The sequence below is a fragment of the Schistocerca nitens genome, chromosome 9 (assembly GCF_023898315.1).
Source record: "Schistocerca nitens isolate TAMUIC-IGC-003100 chromosome 9, iqSchNite1.1, whole genome shotgun sequence".
In the NCBI taxonomy this organism is placed as follows: Eukaryota; Metazoa; Arthropoda; class Insecta; order Orthoptera; family Acrididae; genus Schistocerca; species Schistocerca nitens.
This window is the reverse complement of record NC_064622.1, coordinates 112,991,692-113,011,537: the sequence shown is the minus strand read 5'-3', so window position 1 is coordinate 113,011,537 and position 19,846 is coordinate 112,991,692. Positions and strand designations below refer to the sequence as shown.

The following is a 19,846-nucleotide window of genomic DNA, read 5'->3' as shown; positions in this document are numbered from 1 at the left end:
ACGCAAATCGACAATCAGATAGAAAGTACCAGTCTCGAAGTGAAAGTGCCACCCACAAAAAAACAGACAGTTATGGACCATTTTATAACAAAAAATAAGCCCAATGAAAGTCATAACAACACACTTACTAGGTTGAATTTCAAGCCATCAAATGCAGCAACAAAGCAGTCGTTAATGGACAGATGGGTGGAAAAGGACGGAGAAAAAAGTGAAAATTGGGAAAATTTCGACAGAAGAAAGGCAGGAACCCACAAACAGTGAACCAGCAAGCCACACGGCAAACACCAACCCCGGAAAACATGAGGACTTTTTACCACTAAGTACACTAGCTCAAATAGTGAGGTAAGTGGTCAAGCAAGAAATGATTCCCTCCCTGTCACTAATTTTAAATTACTCCATAAAAATGTTCAGTCGCTCCCGAATAAACTAAATGAAATAGAAATACTATTAAATGATCTAAATGATATTTCTGTACTATGCTTTACAGAACACTGGCTCAAACAAGATATGTTAGAGCAAACATACCTTCCTCAGTTCAAACTTGCAAGCATGTTTTGTAGGAAAATATCGAGTCATGGGGGTACTTGTATATATGTTGAAGAAAATATTGAATTCAACAGTGTAACTAAATACCATAAACTGCCCTGTGAAAAAGATACAGAACTCTCTATTGCTGAACTACCAAGGCAAAATACAGTTATTATTTGTGTATACAGGTCACCAGATGGAGACAAAAAAGTGTTTTACAATCACATGGAGAAACTGTTGGAAGAAATTCACTCTCCCAAGAAAAATATAATTATATGTGGTGACTTTAATACTGATTTCTCAAAATCCAATTAATTCAGAGATGACATTATAAATTCACTACAATCGTTCAACATCAGTCCAACGGTAACTGAACTAACTTGAGAAACACCTACCTCTTCATCTACTATTGATCAGATCTTGATAAATATGAGCAAATATGCCTATAACACACAAGTTGTAAACATGGGTTTTAGCGATCACTATGCTCAAATTCTTGCAAAGAATGTTTCAGGACACCAAGTTCCCAATCGAATACAACACACTGTAAGGAATTTCAGTATAAAAAAAATGTGGAATATTTTTGTTCTCTCCTACAGGGTGAAAATTGGAAAGATGTATAAGACTGTAATGTGACCAAAGAGAAATATGATAAGTTTATGGCTACATTCAAACATTTTTTTGAAATGACTTTTCCCAAGGAAACAGCTATGTTGAACTCTAATCGTGAGATTCCAAGAATAAAACTAAAGCAACCTGGCAAATTATAAGAAAAGAAACAGGTACCAGGCCAGTTAATCACAGTAATATAGAGCTGATTATGAATAAAAATAAAGTAACTGACCCCAAACATGTCCCTAGTGCTTTCAACAATTATTTCTCAAATATAGCACAGCAGTTAATAAATACACATCATGACGAACAGTCGACCAGTCCCTCAGATCAAAAAATTCATTCAAACCTGAGGAACTGTCAAGAATCCTAAAAGAATTACCCAATAAATATTCAGTGGGTGTTGATGAGATACCAGATGCTATTATCAAAGCTTGTACAACATTTATTGTGGAACCACTAACAGACATAGTAAATTCATCTTTTGAGAGTGGTGTATTTCCAAATAATCTGAAAACCGCAAAAGTAACACCTTTGCATAAGAAGGGTGCAAAACGTGATATTGCTAATTATAGACCAGCTTCAGTTTTGTCAGTCTTCAGCAAAATTATGGAAAAAATGTTCCTTAGAAGATTAACAGTTATCTTAAATAAAGAGAAACTGATAGTGACTAACAACATGGGTTCAGAGCTGGAAAGTCACCTCAGTCAGCAATTTTTGCCTTCTTAAATGAAGTATTAAAAGCAGATGATAAATACCATGTATCTGGGATATTTCTGGATCTAAGTAAAGCCTTTGATGTAATTGATCATGGCATTCTCTTTTGTAAATTAATTATGGAATTAGAGGCCAGTCTGAAAAGTGGATCCAGTCTTACCTCAGTAATCGTCAGCAGATTACAGAAATAAAACACAAAGATAGTGAAACACAAAAAAATTCTAGTTTTTACAGTGATGAGCAGAAAATCAAGTATGGAGTCCCACAAGGGTCAGTTCTAGGACCTGTCCTATTTCTGCTGTATGTAAATGACTTGGCTATTTCTGCTGTATGTAAATGACTTGGCTAGTAAAATACATGATGGAACCACTGTACTGTTTGCAGATAATACTAATATTCTAATTAAATCACAGAATGAGGAAAATCTCCAGGAGGCTGCAGTATCAGTTACGCATTCCTTAACACAGTGGTTCAAGACCAATAGGCTCATCATAAATTCTGAAAAAACTGTGGCAGTTAACTTTCATACCACACAAAACCTCCATCCTGCAAACCCTGTTTTCACTATTGAAGGAAAAAATGTGTTGAAGGTCAGTCATACAAAATTTCTAGGTGTACATGTTCACGCAGATCTGAACTGGGAGGTATACCTAAACAATTTAAATAACTGAATTCACTAGCAGCATATGCTGTTAGGATCCTCACTCAAAATACACGCTGCTCATCAGTGCTGACAATGTATCATTGCAATATACAGTCGCTACTTATGTACAGAATAATTTTTTGGAGGAATTCCACAAATACTACAAAAACATTTAAAATACAGAAAAAGATTATCTGGGTGATAAAAAAAGCTTACTGGAAGGATTCCTGTAGACCTCTTTTTAGAACTCTGAAAATATTGCCACTGCCTTGCTTGTATATATACGAAATACTAATTTTCACAGAAGGGAGAATCTTAAAAAAGGAAAATCTCTGCAAACCCAACTATGATATACACACATATGAAACTAGACAGAAGATGAACCTACACATGAACAAAATAAATACAAACTTATGCAAAAGAGGAGTGTATTATTCTGGAGATATGTTGTATAACCATATGCCTTTTTACCTAAAATGCATACTAACATTAAATGCATTTAAAATAAAGTTAAAACAGTTCTTGCTTGACCACTGCTTCTATTCTTTGCCTGAGTTTATGGAATATCATAATAAGTAAAACTCATTTACCAAATTTCACTAATTGTCAATTCATAATATAGTTTACATTATGCTTATCGTGTCATCTCACTTAATAGCTGCTATTATCACATGTAGAAGCAATGTAGTGAGTGGGTGAAGACTGTGACTAAAGAAGGCACTGTCCTCATCAATCCAGCCCCCTCCCTGTTCCCATTCCAGCACTACACAGCCGTCATTTCACCGCCACACCCAGTCTTTTAATTTCTTTTTATTTCTTTCCTTTCCGCTACTTACCCCCTCCCCCCTCCACATCTTCTCTCCCACCCTCCGTCTGAACTGCAACACTTCACTGTCCGCCACTCCCACCATACTATCCCTCCCCACCCCAGCCTCCTCCTTACCACCACCCAGTCGCCACTCTCATCATGCACTGGTGCTGCTGCTCGCAGTGTGGTTTCAGTTCTCCGAGACTGCAGACGTGTGTGCAAGTTGCATTTGCATGAGTGCATGTGTGTATGTGTGTATACTGCTGACAAAGGCTTTAATGGCCAAAAGCTATAATTGTGTGAATCTTTTTGTTGTGCCTATCGCGACTCAGCATCTTCACTATATGTTGAGTAGCAACTTTCCTTTCCTTCTCTGGTATTGTTACATTCCATCCTGGATTTTCCATTGTTTGAAAATCTTAAGTTAAATATTCTGGAATGGCATCTGAAACTTTTGAGTAGAGAACAAGTGTTAGACAAGGTGACAGGCGATAAACTATCTTACTAAATTGTCCTTGAAAAGGTGGTCAATACATGGCGAGCAGAACTAAAAAATTGTTGAATAAATGATCAGAAGCAACTGAGCTATACAAGCAAGAACATTAGAATCCAGTGTTTAGCTTTCGTCAGTGATACTGCTATACCGTCTAAAAACGTAGCAACAGCAACAAGAAAAATTAACATTTTCCAATGATTTGAAATTAATTCTCTGGACACAAATCTTGACATCAGTTGTACTAGATATAGATTTACTGCCCAACAGTGACATACAAAAATTTGTGCAGGACTGGGACTCGAACCTGGATTTCCTGCTTATTGCCGGAGGTCACTTTGACTAGTTCGGCTACCCGTACATGCTCCTCGATCCCTCATTCTCTTATCCTCCTTGTTGCGGGAATCTAAGTATTGTTGCGAAATTTAGGTAACGAATTCAGTGGACTATGGTATAAGGATGTAGACAGTGTGACATGTGGAAGTTTGGGACAGTCCGGGAAGCGTGCATGGATAACCGAACTGGTCAAGGCGACAGTTTGCGATAAGTGAGAAATCTGGGTTTCAGCCCCAGTGTGGCAACAAATTTTCATATGTTACTAGTGGGTAGTAGATCTATACCTAAAAGCTGATATCAAAGAATATGCATCCAATGAACTAATTTTGAATTATTTTGTGCAGCTGTGTACTGTCAATAGTGACTATTTTTTCAGAAACACATGCAAATTTTCAAATTAATTACATAATAAACAACTCTTCGAGTATTTTATGGAAAAACAGAACATATAACATACATAAAGGATGCTCCAAATTTCATGAACACAAATTACAGAAAAATTAAGAGAGTCAATAAATTTAAATATCTTGGTGGCAGAATGGACACGACAGGGAGGCTAATAAACACAGGTAAGGATGCTGGTAATGGACTTACAGTGGACTAAAGGTCCTTACAATAAGAGATCCATATCGTTTGAAGCATTATAATACAGCAATAAAACCAAAATGTTTATATGCAGCCAAATTTCTGGGTATGATAAAGGTAGGGGGGAAAAAAAAAAGACATGGAAAAAAAAAGAGACGAAAATACTAAGAAACATACTGGGGCTAATACAACACAATGGTACATACAAGAACAGGTGTAATGAAGATCTGAACAAGAAAACTGAACCTTTAAATACAATAATGAGAAAATGCAAAGTGCTGTTTTAAGACCATCTGTTTTCAATGAATGAAAATAGGATATACAAGAGACAATAAACAAGACAACTAGAAAAGAATCTGTTTGATGCAAGTAGCCTGAAGAAATTAGAAGTTATATGAAAGCAATGAAGAGTGAGGAACATGAAATTCTGAACAGAGACATGTTCTGAAACGGGTTTTGGGTTTCCATCTTCACAGAAAACAAAGAAAACTGGAGCAAAGTGGTCATAAGTTCAGAAACACTAGCACTCTGCTTGAAAGAAAAATTACTGAAAAAGCTGTAAGTTAAATCAGAAGTAGTTATTTATGAAGTATATAGGAGTCCCATATTGAATTGTTAATAATAATAATAATAATAATAATATGGTAGCAATAAATACAAGACGTTGATTTGAAAGCACAGTTGTACAGATCCAAGTACTTTGGAATAACAGTACTAGCTGTAGGCTAATAACAATAACAATTCCACAACACTAATACTCAAAGCTCCAGGTTTGAGTCCTGTTTTTTGGACATACAGTTTTAATATGCAATCCCCAGACTGTAGCTAACCCATTACTCTGAAATATCCTTTCCTCCAGCTGTGCTAGTCTATAAAGGGATGCGGGAGAGCTTCTGTGATGTTTGAGAGGAGGAGAAAGTTATGTACAGAAATAATGCTACGAGGAAGGGCTGTCTGTAGGTCACACCTGGATGGGTCGTAGTAGCAGTAGTTGTTACAATAATAATAATAATAATAATAATAATAATAATAATAGTGACAATAATAAGAAAAACTTTTCTGAAAAGAGACATTTATTAACAACAATATAATCAAAAGGACAGATTGCCACTCACCATTTACAGAACGCCCTGACTCACAGACAATGAAAAGTCTACTAAACATTTAAGCTTTTGGCCAAAAGACTCTCTTCGGAAGAAGAAAGCACACACACATTCACACAAGCACAGCCCACATACACATGGCCACTGTTTCCAGCCTCCGTAGCCTGACTGACAGACAGCTTGTTATTTGTCATGATCAAGCAGAAAGCAGCTTAGTGGTTCTAACTTATTTTGTAGATCTCATGGCTGCTTTCATAGACAGCCCTACTTTTGATGGTATAGGAGATGCCTGTGACAGGACTGGAGTAGGTGGTGGTTGGAGGATGTATGAAACAGATCTTGCATCTAGATCTATGGCAGGGATATGAGCCACTAGACAAGAGGTTGGGAGTAGTGTGTAGTAGGGGTGGGCAAGGATATTGTGTAGGTTCAGTGGGTGCAGGCATACCACTGTGGGAGGGGTGGGGATAATAGTAGGTAGGATATTCCTCGTGGCAAGAGGTAGTTGAAACCCTGGTCGAGAATGTGATTCAGCTGCTCCAGTCCTGGGTGGTACTGAGTCATGAGAGGTGTGCTCCTTTGTGGGCAGACGGGGTATGTGGGAGATGGCAGGTGACTAGAGAGACAAGGCTGCTCAGGATATCTGTTTCTGTACAAGGTTGGGAAGGTAATTTAGACCTGTGAAGCCCTCAGTGAGACACTTGGCATATTTGGATACAGACTGTCATGACTACAGAGGCTACGATCAAAGGTGCCTAGGCTGTATGGAAGGTTCTTGGTATGGAATGGGTGGCAGCTGCTGAAGTTGAGGTATTGTTGTAGAAATTTATCAACACTGAAACTAAATTTAATTTTTATGACATCTTTTCTGTAAGTATTCGTCTGGGATGCAGTCTTAAAATGAGTGAAATACACACAATAGACAGTTCAGACAAGAAGGGAACACAAGCTTTTGAAATGTAACACTACAGAAAAATACAGAAGCTTAGATTGGTGGATTGGATAACTAATGAAGGCGACTGAACCAAACTGGCCAGAAAAGGAATTTTATGGTGCACCTTGGCTTTTTTAAAAAAAAATAAAAAAAGAGACTTGGTAGAACACATCCTAAGTTATCAATGAATAGACGATTTAATAATGAAGGAAAGTTTGGGGAGGTAAAAAATTGTATAGGCAGACCAAGGCTTGGTTCAATTTATGTGGATGTAGGTTGCAGCAGTTACGCAGAAATGATGAGCCTTGCACAGTGTAGACTAGTGTGTGGAAATGCATCAGACCAGTCTATGGACTGAAGATCACAAAAACAATAGTGATACGAGGAAATGTAATTGTGTTTATGAATAAGTGAACAAAAGCAATGCATTGTGATGTAGCTGGTGTTAAAAAAAATTCAGGTAGACTGGCCCACTAGGGACTTTGGAAAATATGGAGCGTCTGGAGGGGAAATACATACACAGCTGTAATGGTATAAAAGGGTGCTGGGTGCTTTGAAAAACAAGAGCAGACATCATTGCTGTTTTAGGAGGTGGGATGTTAGCCATCTTATGGAGCTGGAAATGCGAATCAATTTAACTGATTGAGAGAGATAATTGCAAAGTCAGATTTTATGCTTCCTACAAGAATTCATGTGATGCAGCTGTCTGATCAAGTGAGACAGGAAGGAATATGTTCTGGTAGGAATACGTCTTTTTACTGTGCTGTTCAGATACATCTGTTAAGGTTGAGGACGGATTGTTATGTTGACTAGAAAGGTAAAGCAAACAAAGAGCATGGAAATACTGCATTTGTCTGCATACAGACATAATAGCTGTGCATAAAATGACAAACATATCACATGCAGAAACTCTTAGTTCAGTGAGCTTTTCTGCAAAAGACCTTGCAGGATAACATCCATGCTGCATTTTCACAGTCACATGTGCAAAGAAACCAACAAATTTCTTTTAGCAGACCTATCATGATGTCTTAGGATGGCCACACAGACCGTCCAGAGTAAACAGAACCTTGCTACACTGTAATGCCCTCCACTTACTAGTATTGCAAAGAATACGCCATTTAAATGTTGTTGCATGGCTCAGACTTAAGAATTGATGTATAAAAAACTGAAATGACAGTTTGCAACCATCTACTAAATTCACACACTAGCCTAACTGTTTGATCAGATTAGCTTTGCATCACAGACAGCCCATTCTGCGAGTGCTATTTGATCTGAGTTACTGGTACTGATACAAGAACACATACAGTTGCCAATACAACTCTCCATCATTGCTGCAATCATCACTGTGACGACAATGCAACAAAAAAATCTCGCAACAACAAACAGAACACAATTTCCAATTACATGGTCGTATGGCTTGCAGTGCAGAAGCTGGAGTGCACATCACCTTCAGATGACGATCCATATTTGAACAGTTCTATGCTACTACCTCTACTAACCCCCAGCAGCCAATGTGATTTAGTCTTTCTTTTGGTGCCTTGCCACAAGCCATGTAGGACAGTAACAACTGCTCTGTTCCAGACAAACACGGCCATATTTGAATGTCAATATAATCTGCCCCCCCCCCCCCCTCCCCCCACACTCTCTCTCAACCACTTACAGGACCTGAAAGTTGTATAAAAACTATTTATGTTGCTTTTAGACTCCCCCTCACTGTTCTACTCATTCCATAACCTATTACCACCAGCAAAGTAATAAAATTTTTGCACATAAACCAAATGAATATCTGGAAATTTACAAGATGCCACATCAAATTTTTAGGTTTCATTAATAAATAGGCCACCACTGATCATAAAAAAATACATACCAGTCATGTCCAAAGCCAACGAACGCAGATGATTTAAAAGCTTCACAACACCTGGTTTTGAGCCATTCAGTGTCTCCAGATTTGCACGGATGTCTGCCCAGCTTAAACGCCTATTAAAGAAAGCATACATTTAGAGGTAAATTGGAGCATTATGGAATTAAGGGTAAGGTAATTAGTTTTTTTAAGAAGTAGAAAGTACAAAGTTCCTTAATGGTTTTATGTAAAAAAAAGTGGAATGATAATGACATAATAATGGGGAGTACCATTCAGGCTTCTTTTCCTACATATACACACATACTTTGTAAACCACTGAAGAGCATGTCAGACAGTACTTACTACTATACTACATGTTTGGTTTTCTTCCCATTCTACTTTCATAGGGTGGTCTGGGAAGAATGATTTGTCAAATGCCATTGTGCACACTGTAATTAGTCTCATTATGTCTTTAGAGTGCATACAGGAGTGATATGTAGTGAGCTGAAGACTATATTTAGATTCTTCACGCCTGTTATTGTAACTTTGTTGGTTCAAATGGCTCTGAGCACTATGGGACTTAACTTCTGAGGTCATCAGTCCTCTAGAACTTAGAACTACTTAAACCTAACTAACCTAAGGACATCACACACATCCATGCCCGAGGCAGGATTCGAACCTGTGACCGTAGCGGTCGCATGGTTCCAGACTGCAGCGCCTAGAACCGCTCGGTCACTCTGGCCGGCTGTAACTTTGTATGGAGGCTTTCACAGGATGATTGGCATCTCTATCTTCGAGCTTCTGCTTATTCATGTTTTTCAGCATCATCTCTATGATGCTATCCAATGAGCCAAACCAGTGGCCACTTGTTCTGCTGTTCGTTTTATTTGTTGAGAAACCCTCTGTTAGTCCTATCTTTACTAGGTCCCATACATTTGAGCAGTATTTTTAAGATGGTGTATACAAGTGATTCGTAAGCTGTTTCCTTTGTACACTGTCTGTATTTTCCCAGTATCCTGCTAATTAACAGAAACCTGTCACTTGCCTTTTCTATGAGCCTATGCAATCATTTACACACAATGCAAACAGCAAGGATCCCAACACCCTTTCCTGAGGTATGCTTATAGTTTTTCCTACATCTGTTGATTGTCCACCCAAGATAATAGGCTGCATTCTCCCTACCAAGAACACCTCAAACCAGTAACAAATTTTGTTTAACAACTAATATATTTGCACTTTTGTTAACAACAGATGGTGTGGTACACAGCTAAGATTTTTTCACATGATTAGAGAGAGTGCACCACCTGAGTGCTTTGATCCGTAGCTTCCATGATAATGTTCGAGAAGGGTGCATGTTGGGTTTTGTTTCAGAATCCATGCTCGTTGGCATGGAGGAAGTCCTTCTATCTGAGACACCTCATTATTTTAGAGCTCAATATGTTCTAAGTTTCTACAACACACAGACATAAATGAGATTTCCAAGTTACTTTGCTATCATCAGTCTCTAGACAGTAAGAGTCTTTACATAATTAACAAAATAAGAGCTTTTGGGACATCAGACAACTTTGTCAATACATTGAGGAATTTCTAGCAAACAACACACAGAATATAATTTGCAAACATCACAATGTGCTATGAACATTATTCGGGTTCATGCACAAACAGCACATAAAGATGAAGAAGAGCAAATCTATCTATGACGCCTTGGATGAAGCAATGAAACTCACAAGAAATTAGAGATTACACTGGTCATGAGTGGTTTAACTCACAATGGGCTCTGGTGGAAAAGATAGTGGTGTAGGGAGCTATGGTCTTCAGACTTCATCCCAGCAGGCTACACACATGGATGTCACCCACTGACAGTGAAGAAAAGGCCACCAGAAATCAGACTGATTTTATTCTGGTGAAACGAGCTAAGAAAAATGTGAAAACCATTAAAAACCACCCTGGTGCTGAATGTCTACAGTGACCACAAGCCAGTAGAATTGGACTTTAAAATGTAATGCCTTAGCAATGATAAAAGGTGCTTAACATATCAACATCCATAGATATAAGAAAATTAGCAAATTCTGAAGTGAGAGCTAATGTTGGTGTTGCTCAAGAGGAAAAGATGAAATCAACAGAAGAGAGACAGCCTACAGAAGTTGAATCTACTTGGAGCTCTCTAAAAGATACCATAACCTAGCAAAGAAAAGTTGCATTGGATGCAACACCAACATTGTAAAAGATACCATAACCCAGTCCAGAAAAGTTGCATTGAATACAGCACCAACAATGTAAAAGATACCATAACCTAGACCAGAAAAGTTGCATTGGATGTAGCACCAACAACAAAAGGTAAAACTGGTGACTGATGAAATCCTGGAGCTTATGAATGAGAGAAGGCAATATAAAACCAAAGATTCCATAAGATACAAAAGGGTCATTCCATATCAAATCACCCAATAAAAAATAAATTTTACACCCTCCTCTTAGATTTTCATGAAATTTGGCTCAAATGGTTTTAATACCATCCTGACAACACCTGCAAATTTTTTTTGCTGTATCTCTTATAGTTTTTTTTAATAAATTTTTAAAGTTTTTATGTTTTGCATTTTCCGAACCTTCGGAAATGGTAAATTTAATTTGTATTCAAAACTTCAAAATTGCTTATCTTAAAAACTCTTTTAGATAGCATCATGAACTTTTGCAGCAAGTTTATTTATTATACATATTTGAAGATAAAAATGATACTATTAAAATATATTAATATTTTCTATGAAAAAAATATATGTATTTTTTCTTTTTTTTAACAGATGTTTTGTTTTATAAGAACTGCAATATCTAGAGTCTCAGACCTGATAGAATGCTCAAATTTGTTTTAATTTACTCTTAAACATATAGGCTACTTGATAAAACAAAAATAATGATGGCTTTTTAACATGTTTATTAATTATAGTAGATAACATTAGAATTATGTACAAAGATAGTGTACTTACGACACTTATGTATAACCCAACTGATTGCTTGAAACATTGAATTTTTTGAGTAATTTTGTCTTTTTAATAAACATTAATGCTGATTCAAACTGTTTTTCCACTTCATCCAAGAGCTTTCAGTTCTTTTGATACAGTCTTTTTTGAAGTAATACATTCTTCCAGTGCCGCTTGATTGAGGTGCGTCTACCACACAGACTATGTGCTCCAAAGGCACTATGCAAGAATCTTCTCTTTCAGGCCAATAAAATGATGCAGCTGGTCCTGAAGGATGTAGAAATAGAATTTCTGCATCTTCATCATCATTGAATATTGTTTTTACCAGTCCAAAGTACCAGTTATCATCATAATTTGCAGCCACATAGCTATTTATGGATGGTTCAACACAAACCCAATCAGAAGAAGAATGAAAAGAAAAGACTAAGGAGGGTTTTACACTATCTGTAGTCCTTCTAATTTAAAGGTTGTTTGTTGGAAGTGGTTTGAAGTTATGAAAACTTCTTGTTCCAGGAATGGTTTGGGTTGCTGAAAAACGTTTTTCTGGTTTTAACCGTAGCAAATCAGTTTCTTTTTTGTCAATAAAGTGAAAATGAATGTTTTTAATATTTTTTTCACAAAAGTTGTACACATCGATTGCTGTCATTATTTGTTCTTCGTCTGAAAGCTGTAGACTGGCTTTCCTTAAAATTCTTTTAATAGTTCCTCCTAGGCCATCACAAATTGACTTCCCATGACTTGTTGCAAAAAAAAAGAGTGTTGGGCCTTCAAATGAAAGTCTCTCAAGTGTTCAGTCAAATTTTTAAAACTGTTTCTATTTTTGTACTGCCCAGCACAACCATCTGTAAAGTAGTGAACTGAGTCAATGTTATTATGATGTAATGACAGCCACTTTGTAATTTCTTTTTGTGCAAAGTTAACAAAACCAATGTCATGTTCTTGGTCATCACTAATAAAACAGTGGTTGGAAACAAAAACATTGTTTTCCTCATTTCTTAGAAAAACTCCAACTGGGTGTAGAGTACAACCACCTCTATTCCAGTGGTAACTTTGGATCTCATTTTGTATAACAAAGGAATAATTTTCACTGAAATCCATCACAATAATTGCTGTTTTGGGTGGTGGGTCTTCTTTCAATCTTTTAAAGGCTGCTGATTGGGATTTTGCTATAAACGAGTGCGGGGTGAACTATTCCAGTGACCTAACCAATAAAGAAATGTAGTCTTCAACACTGATAGACGGTTTGATCATTTCTGCCCTGTCTGTGTTAACCCACTGACTGATTACAATTTCTTCTTCTAAATCATAATCTTCACTTAGTTTTTCAGTTAAGTACTCAGTTAGTGCAGTATTTGCAGGACAGCTATCACAATGATGTAGCATGCAGTTTTGGTTTTCCGTGTTGCACAGAAGCATCTTAATTAGGTCTTTATAAGATTCTTCAATTTTCACAGCATCCAGTAATAGTTTAACATTCTGGTGGATACTGCATACACATACAGTGTGTGTGCCTGCAGCACCAGCAAGGATACACCATTTAGGTCTCAAGAATAATAGAGTTCTCTCAAGTTACACAAAATGAGTCTTTTTTGCATGTACACATTTTTTTTTTGAACACTTACTTTGTCTTTTGTTCCAGGTAGCACTCTGGAACTTTCATCCTTTTCATAAAAATCTGTTACAAGTCTTACTGTATTTTCAGAAAGAATTTTACCTTTTTTTTGGACCAGGAGTTTACAAAATACCCTTTTCAGATTTTAGCTTTCTAGCTTGTCGCACCATGTACTCACTTACATTAAATTATTTCATCACTTTATTTCGACTCCAAGAATCTGGAGCCAAGGTCAGAATCTGGATTTTTCTAGACCTCCCAACAGATGAAATCTTCTCTTTCATAAGAGAAATCATTATATCAAAATCCTTTGCTTTCTCAACCACACTTGTATCTTCTTCGTCATCATCAGAACTTGGTGCATCATATTTTAATGCTTTTGAAACTGCCTTTTTTGCAGTCTTTTCAATACTGCTAACCTTCCTTTTAAAATAAGACCCTTTACTTTGTTCTGACAAGCCATGAAGCTTTATCGGTGTTAAACCTAAATTATCAAGAGCAATGTTTGTTTGTACGAGGGATTCATTTCTGGATTCCAATGATTCTAATTCAACCATGACTTCATTATCTGTTTCACTTTCATTGACTTCAACTCTTAATTTTTCCTCACAAAAGTTATGGCATGTTGAGCAAAGCTTTTGTCCAGGTTTTATGCTAATATTTTTTGTCAGTAATTGTTTAGAAAGATCCAAGCCTACAATTCTCAACGATATTTTGATGGGCTTTTTGTGTTTTTTTAGTGGGTCTACACATGTTGTTTGATACTTTTCAAAAACATTTAAAAAGTAGTAGCTGTGGTGTGAACATATATTCTTAAATTCACACAGATTAATTCCAGATCGTAAGTGGATCAAATCTGTTTCTTCCTCACTCATTTCAGATACTGGTTGTAACTTTTTTGAAGGTGTGTAGGTTGTTTGGAAACAGTCAGATTTTTTAAATAACCCTACGCTACAGGTTTGAATATCTGACATACTGATTTCACTTCTGGTCTGATTACTGTTCTGGTTACTTTTATAGGATATTGGAAAAGAATCTCTGTAAACTAAGTAACAGTACTTACTGAAAGTTCGAATAAACTTAATAAAATACTATCCAAGCACTATTTAACACTGTAATAATTTTTTACTTCAAAACATAGGAGTAACAAAACAAAATCCAAGCGTACATTGTTACTCCAAGAAGACAAAAACTTATTTTCGGTGTCTAAGTCACTTGTACTTTTTATTTTTAAAATATAAGTAATATTATTTTAAAAATTAGATAACTATTAAACAGGTTAAAAAGCCAACATAATTTTTCTTTTATCTAATAGCCTATACAATTAAGAGTACTTTAAAACAAATTTGAGCTTTCTATCAGGTCTGAGACTCTAGATATTGCAGTTTTTGTAAAACTAAACATCCATTAGCTAATTTAAAAAAAAAAATTGTAATTTTTTTTTCATTTGGAAGATTTTAATATATCTTTATGGTAATTTTTTTAACATTTAGACATAATACACAAACTTATTCCAAAATTTCATACTGATATCTTGAGTATTCTTTAATATACAAATTTTTTTAGTTGACACGTTTAAGTTACGATTGCCGACTGCTGAAACAACGCCAAATATAAAAACTTTAAAAATTTATAAAAAAAACTATAAGAGATAGAGCAAAAAAAATTTTACAACTGCTTTCAGGATGATAAAAGAAGTATTTGTACCAAGTTTCATCAAAATCTGACATGGTTGGTGTCAAGGCCTGGGTGACTTGACATGGAATGACCCAAAAACCTACACAAAAACATATACAGAAAATGCAGAGATGCGAGGGAATCATGAATGTCTGACAAATGTAAAGAAATTGAGATACTTCAGAAAACACACGACCAGTTTAATTTATAAAAGAAGATGAAGGAGTCGAGTGGCCTACAAAGGAAACAATGCAGACAAGTACTGAGGAATGTGGATAATGAAATTGTCACAGGAGTCGAAGGAAAATCCAAAAGATGGAAGGAATATACTTAAGTCCCTTTCAAAGATGGTAGAGATGACCTGCCTCCACCAGACGCAAGAATCATCAATGAAGTCAATCCTGAAATCCCAAAGAGTGAAGTAGTACATGCAATTAAATTGTAGAAGAACAGTAAAGCCACCAGTCCTGATGGATTTTATGCTAAAGGTATTAACATTTTAGCTGAACAGGAGTCAATTGGCTTCAGGCTCCCAACATTATTTTTCAGCATTATCTATGCATCATGAAAACTACCTTATGACTGGCTGAGATCAACTTTTATACCACTGCCAACTCCTCACAGTGTGTTGACTATCGAATGATTAGCTGACATCTCACCTATTCAAAATATGACTGTACATCACACACACATGGATTTAGAAATCCTAAATGGACGTGAATCAGTTTGGCTACTAAAATAGCAGTGGAACTTATGAAACATTTATCTTGAAATGTGCTAGTGCAGAGATGTAGAGATATGAATGTCAAAAAGCCTTTGATTGTATGGGACATAAAAAGATGATGGAGATTTTGAGCTCAACTGGTAGTGACCAAAATGATTTACGTATCATCAGCACGCTTCATTACAATTAGACCACAGACCTAAAAACTGGCCAACATCAAAAGCTACTACAATTAGTAAAAATCAAACACTGGAAAATCCAGGATGAAAATCAAACAGTGTCTAGAGAAAAGAACTGATGCTTTCAAAATATATGAAGGGTTTTCAATAAGTAATGCAACACTTTTTTTTCTCAGTCAATTTCAGTTGAAAAAATGCAGAATTTGTGGGACATCAAGGAATATTCCTACTTCAACCCCAATAGTTTCATGAATAAAATAGAACAGAACATTTTTATTTGCGTTTCAGTATTTTTCATACAGTCGGCTTCATCAAAGTTCACAGTGGTGTCAAGTTTTATACAATAAACAATTACATATACAAAAAATAACACATAAAATAACTACCTTATTTAAGAACTAAAAGATTTTCTTTATCATTCCGGAAAAACACATACCATAATGATTAGTTTGTAGGAGTTCTTTAATTGGATAGAATTCAATGTATTTAAGCCAAGTTTTAAAGCGCTCTTGTATTTATCTACTGGTACTGTATGAGCTGAGTATGGTAGCTTATTGCAAAATTTTAGACTCAAATATTTATAGCTATTATGGTCTATAGCAGGTCTTGATGAACGCAAATCCAATAAGTGACTATTTCTGTTGTTGCGAACATGCACATCACATCTCATGTTGCATTTTTCCAGATCTTCTCTGGTATATTATCCAGCTGTTTTATATACACAGATTAGGTAATATCACTATGCCAAGACATTTAAAGTGGTTTCTGCAGGGCTCTTTGGGTGGCAATCCTGCTAAACGTCTTATTGTATTTTTCTGCCACCTGAATGGAAGAAAACAAAATACGACTGTGGCAAAAACTGCTTGCTCATATTGTTTCTTAATTTATACAACAAAAGCACATGAGCTAGTTTCCTGCGCAGATAATATGTGCATTCTTACCAAGAGAGTTTTTGTCTATGAATAGACCAAGTAGTTTTACTGTTTTATTTTCATTTTTGGTTACCTTTAGCTTAAAAATTATTTCTTCTGTTTGGCTTATTGACACGACACCAGTGATTAGTCATTTGCACCATTTCTCCGTTGTTAGTTAGTGTGCTTTGTAAATTTTCAACTGTCATTACTGATGCCATGTTATCAGCACACAGTATATTCTTACATGGTACGTAATTTTAAAAGTAATTAATTTTGACAATAAACAGCAAAGGCCCAAGAACAGAGCCTTGTGGTATTCTTGTTCTTATTGGGAGCATTGGTGATCTCTGCTTATTTGCATACACAAGTTGTAAACTTTTGCTTAAATAAGATTTGAATACACTGAGTGGTTTACTTTCTACGCCATAATATTTTAACTTTCTGATGAATGTCACATGACACTGAGTCAAATGCTGTCCTTAACTCATTAAAAAATATGTTCCAGACACAGATGTCCTTTTTTCATAACCTTCATAAACATTATTCATCAAAGCTTGAATTCTATAAGACCATCTTTTCGCAGATGGTTGTGGGACCTCTGCTGTTTGTATCGAATGTCAAATCAAACCCCTTTCAGCTGCCTAATTTCCAAACTCTTACTTCATTGGGTTACCAGTTTTGGCGATCTCATCTTTAGGTCCCCTGACCAATGTGTAGGAAGGTTCCAACTTCGGTTCCAGTCAAAATGGGGGCCAGCATTCAAAGACTGGTACCTGTATATTTCTGCTTGCTACAGCGATCACTTCAACCATCATCTGCTGAATATTTATCTAACAGTTGGTAGATGATTTTCACCTTTGACTGTTTCAGTTTGAACAGTCAGCAGATGATATTTGAAGCGATTGCTGTATTAAGCAGAAATGTGCAGATACCAGTCTTTGAATGCTGGCCCCTATTTTAACCAGAACCAAGGTTGGAATCTTACTAAACGTCGGGCAGGGGGCCTAAAGATGGCATAATATATTACCAAAACTGGTAGCCCAATGAAATAACTGTTTGGAAATTAAGCAGCTGAAAGGTGTTTGATTTGACATTCAAGGCTTCGATTGTTTTTACTGTTGATGGAAGAGACCTGAATCTGAACTCTTGCACATTTAAAATTTTGTTGCTTGCAAAATAACTGTATATCTGTTTAAACATATAATTTCTATTATCTTGGCTACAATTATTACTACTGAAATAGGTCTGTGGTTATTTGGGAGGTTTTCATGACCTCCTTTTATATTTAGTTAATGTAACTGTGAGCTTCAGACATTCTGGGAAAATTCCTTCACCTAGTACTTTGTTAGACAGTGAAAGAAATAGCATTTTTATTTCCTTTGTCATACACTTTATGGAGGAATTACTGAGTGCAAAATAGTATTCTGTTTTGGAATTGCTTAGTTTGTGTATCGATTTATGAATGTCATTTACTCCACATCAATTTCTACTTGTTTGTTTTGGATGAGTTAGCAGGGCTTCTGCATAGCCTATAATGTTTTCTATTGGGATGGTTAGTGCTCTGTAGATACATAAAAAGTTACATGCCTGTATGTCTGTTAACTTTTAATTTTGGTTTTGTTGTACCAAAAAACTTGACTAATATTGCTGCAAAATAATATGTGAATTGATGAGCAATTATCCAAATTTGGCTGGTAGAATACTTGAGCATTTAGAACACTGTACTTCAAATGGGAGATTCCAGATTATACTTTAGTTGTGATATGAAGTTCTATTATTATATGTTTACAATTTTCTTCCTCCTTTACAATGACTGATACTGATACACACATAGCTGAACAGAGGCAAAGGCTATGCTGAATACTTTATGCAACAAGTAACAATTGTAGGCATGAAGGAAAGACAGTACTGCTTGTGTTTTCACTTAAAAAGTTGATACAATTCTCACTATCGTGAAAGTAAGCATTTTTCCTATCAGTTCGGAAACAGCAATCATCAATGTTTAAGTATCATACATTCTTCCCCAACCATATCTTTCTGTGTGTCTGGAGATAAGAGTTTTCTTTATTTGAATCTTTTGCACAGATACTGAAGAGAAGGAGACTACTGAGGACACGATGATACTCAGTTCTACAGATACAATGAAAATTATAAACATTGTTCAAATGTCCCAAAATCTGATTGCAATATTGTTGTTCAGTGCATCGATTTAGCTTTACTGTTTTTCCAAATATATTGAACTGCCCTACTTAATTAATTTTTTTCATTCTGGATTAACATATAAGTGCAGGGCAATGACGTTTGCTTGACAGAAATTTTCTACACAGAAAATTTTTAACAAATGAATTTATTCGCTCAGCGGTAAAATGTTATCACAAATGTGAATAACATAACAATTTCAAAATCGGAAATAATACTACAGTGATGTTGAACCCTTATCACTAATTAGATTATTATTATTATTATTATTAATAAATTTTTTTTTTTTTTTTTTTACTAGCGCTAATATTTAGCTGAATGCACTAAGCAATTGCTGGATTCATTACTACTGGCTGATTGAGTATCTCGTCACTAATGTGTTATTGCATCAATGTGACATTTATATAAAGAGCTGAATATTTTACACTGAGTGGGATATGACGACGACAACGAAATCTTAACATAATTTATGCTTACTCTTTTGCTTTCTGGGCGTCCCATTGCAGTCGTTCTTCGAGGGTCGAGCCTTCTGGTGGGTTAGGGCGATCTAAACTGGCAAAAGCCCTAACGGCACGAGTAAAACGAGGGTATTCTTTCACCATGATGTTTACACTAATATATAGTGTCTAATATCACACTGTTTATACGCCAGGCTGAAGCCGAAACAATCGCGAATTTGTCGCTATGAGTAGCAGAAATTGGAGAATTTATTCACCAAGCGTCAACGTACTTGAATCTCTTTAAAGATTAACACTATTCTCTATCAGCAATTATCAAGTTTTACAACGTTGTGCAAGTTTCATGCCACCACACACGCACAGATAAAACACACGCGGTACTCAACCCATTTCTATGTTGACAGGTGTCTTAACACACTACAAAAGCACACGACATTCCTACCACAACATTCAACATCACTTTTGCAGGGTTCCAACCTTCCCTAATACCACGTGTTACGTCTCTGATCAGA

The 19,846-nt window shown here is 36.0% G+C and overlaps 1 protein-coding gene across 1 annotated transcript in view; it reads right to left on the bottom strand.

Annotated features, from left to right (window-relative positions):
- The window catches only part of LOC126203843 (activating signal cointegrator 1 complex subunit 3), a 251,150-nt gene extending 231,387 nt beyond the window's left edge, over positions 1–19,763 (bottom strand). Inside the window, exons 1-2 of the mRNA XM_049938218.1 lie at positions 19,354–19,763; positions 8,627–8,736 (exon numbers count right to left, since the gene is read on the bottom strand). Of these exons, the coding sequence (XP_049794175.1) occupies positions 8,627–8,736; positions 19,354–19,478 (235 nt within the window). The 5' untranslated portion in view covers positions 19,479–19,763. The remainder of the gene's footprint in view (positions 1–8,626; positions 8,737–19,353) is intronic.
- Between the last annotated feature and the right edge of the window lie 83 nt (positions 19,764–19,846).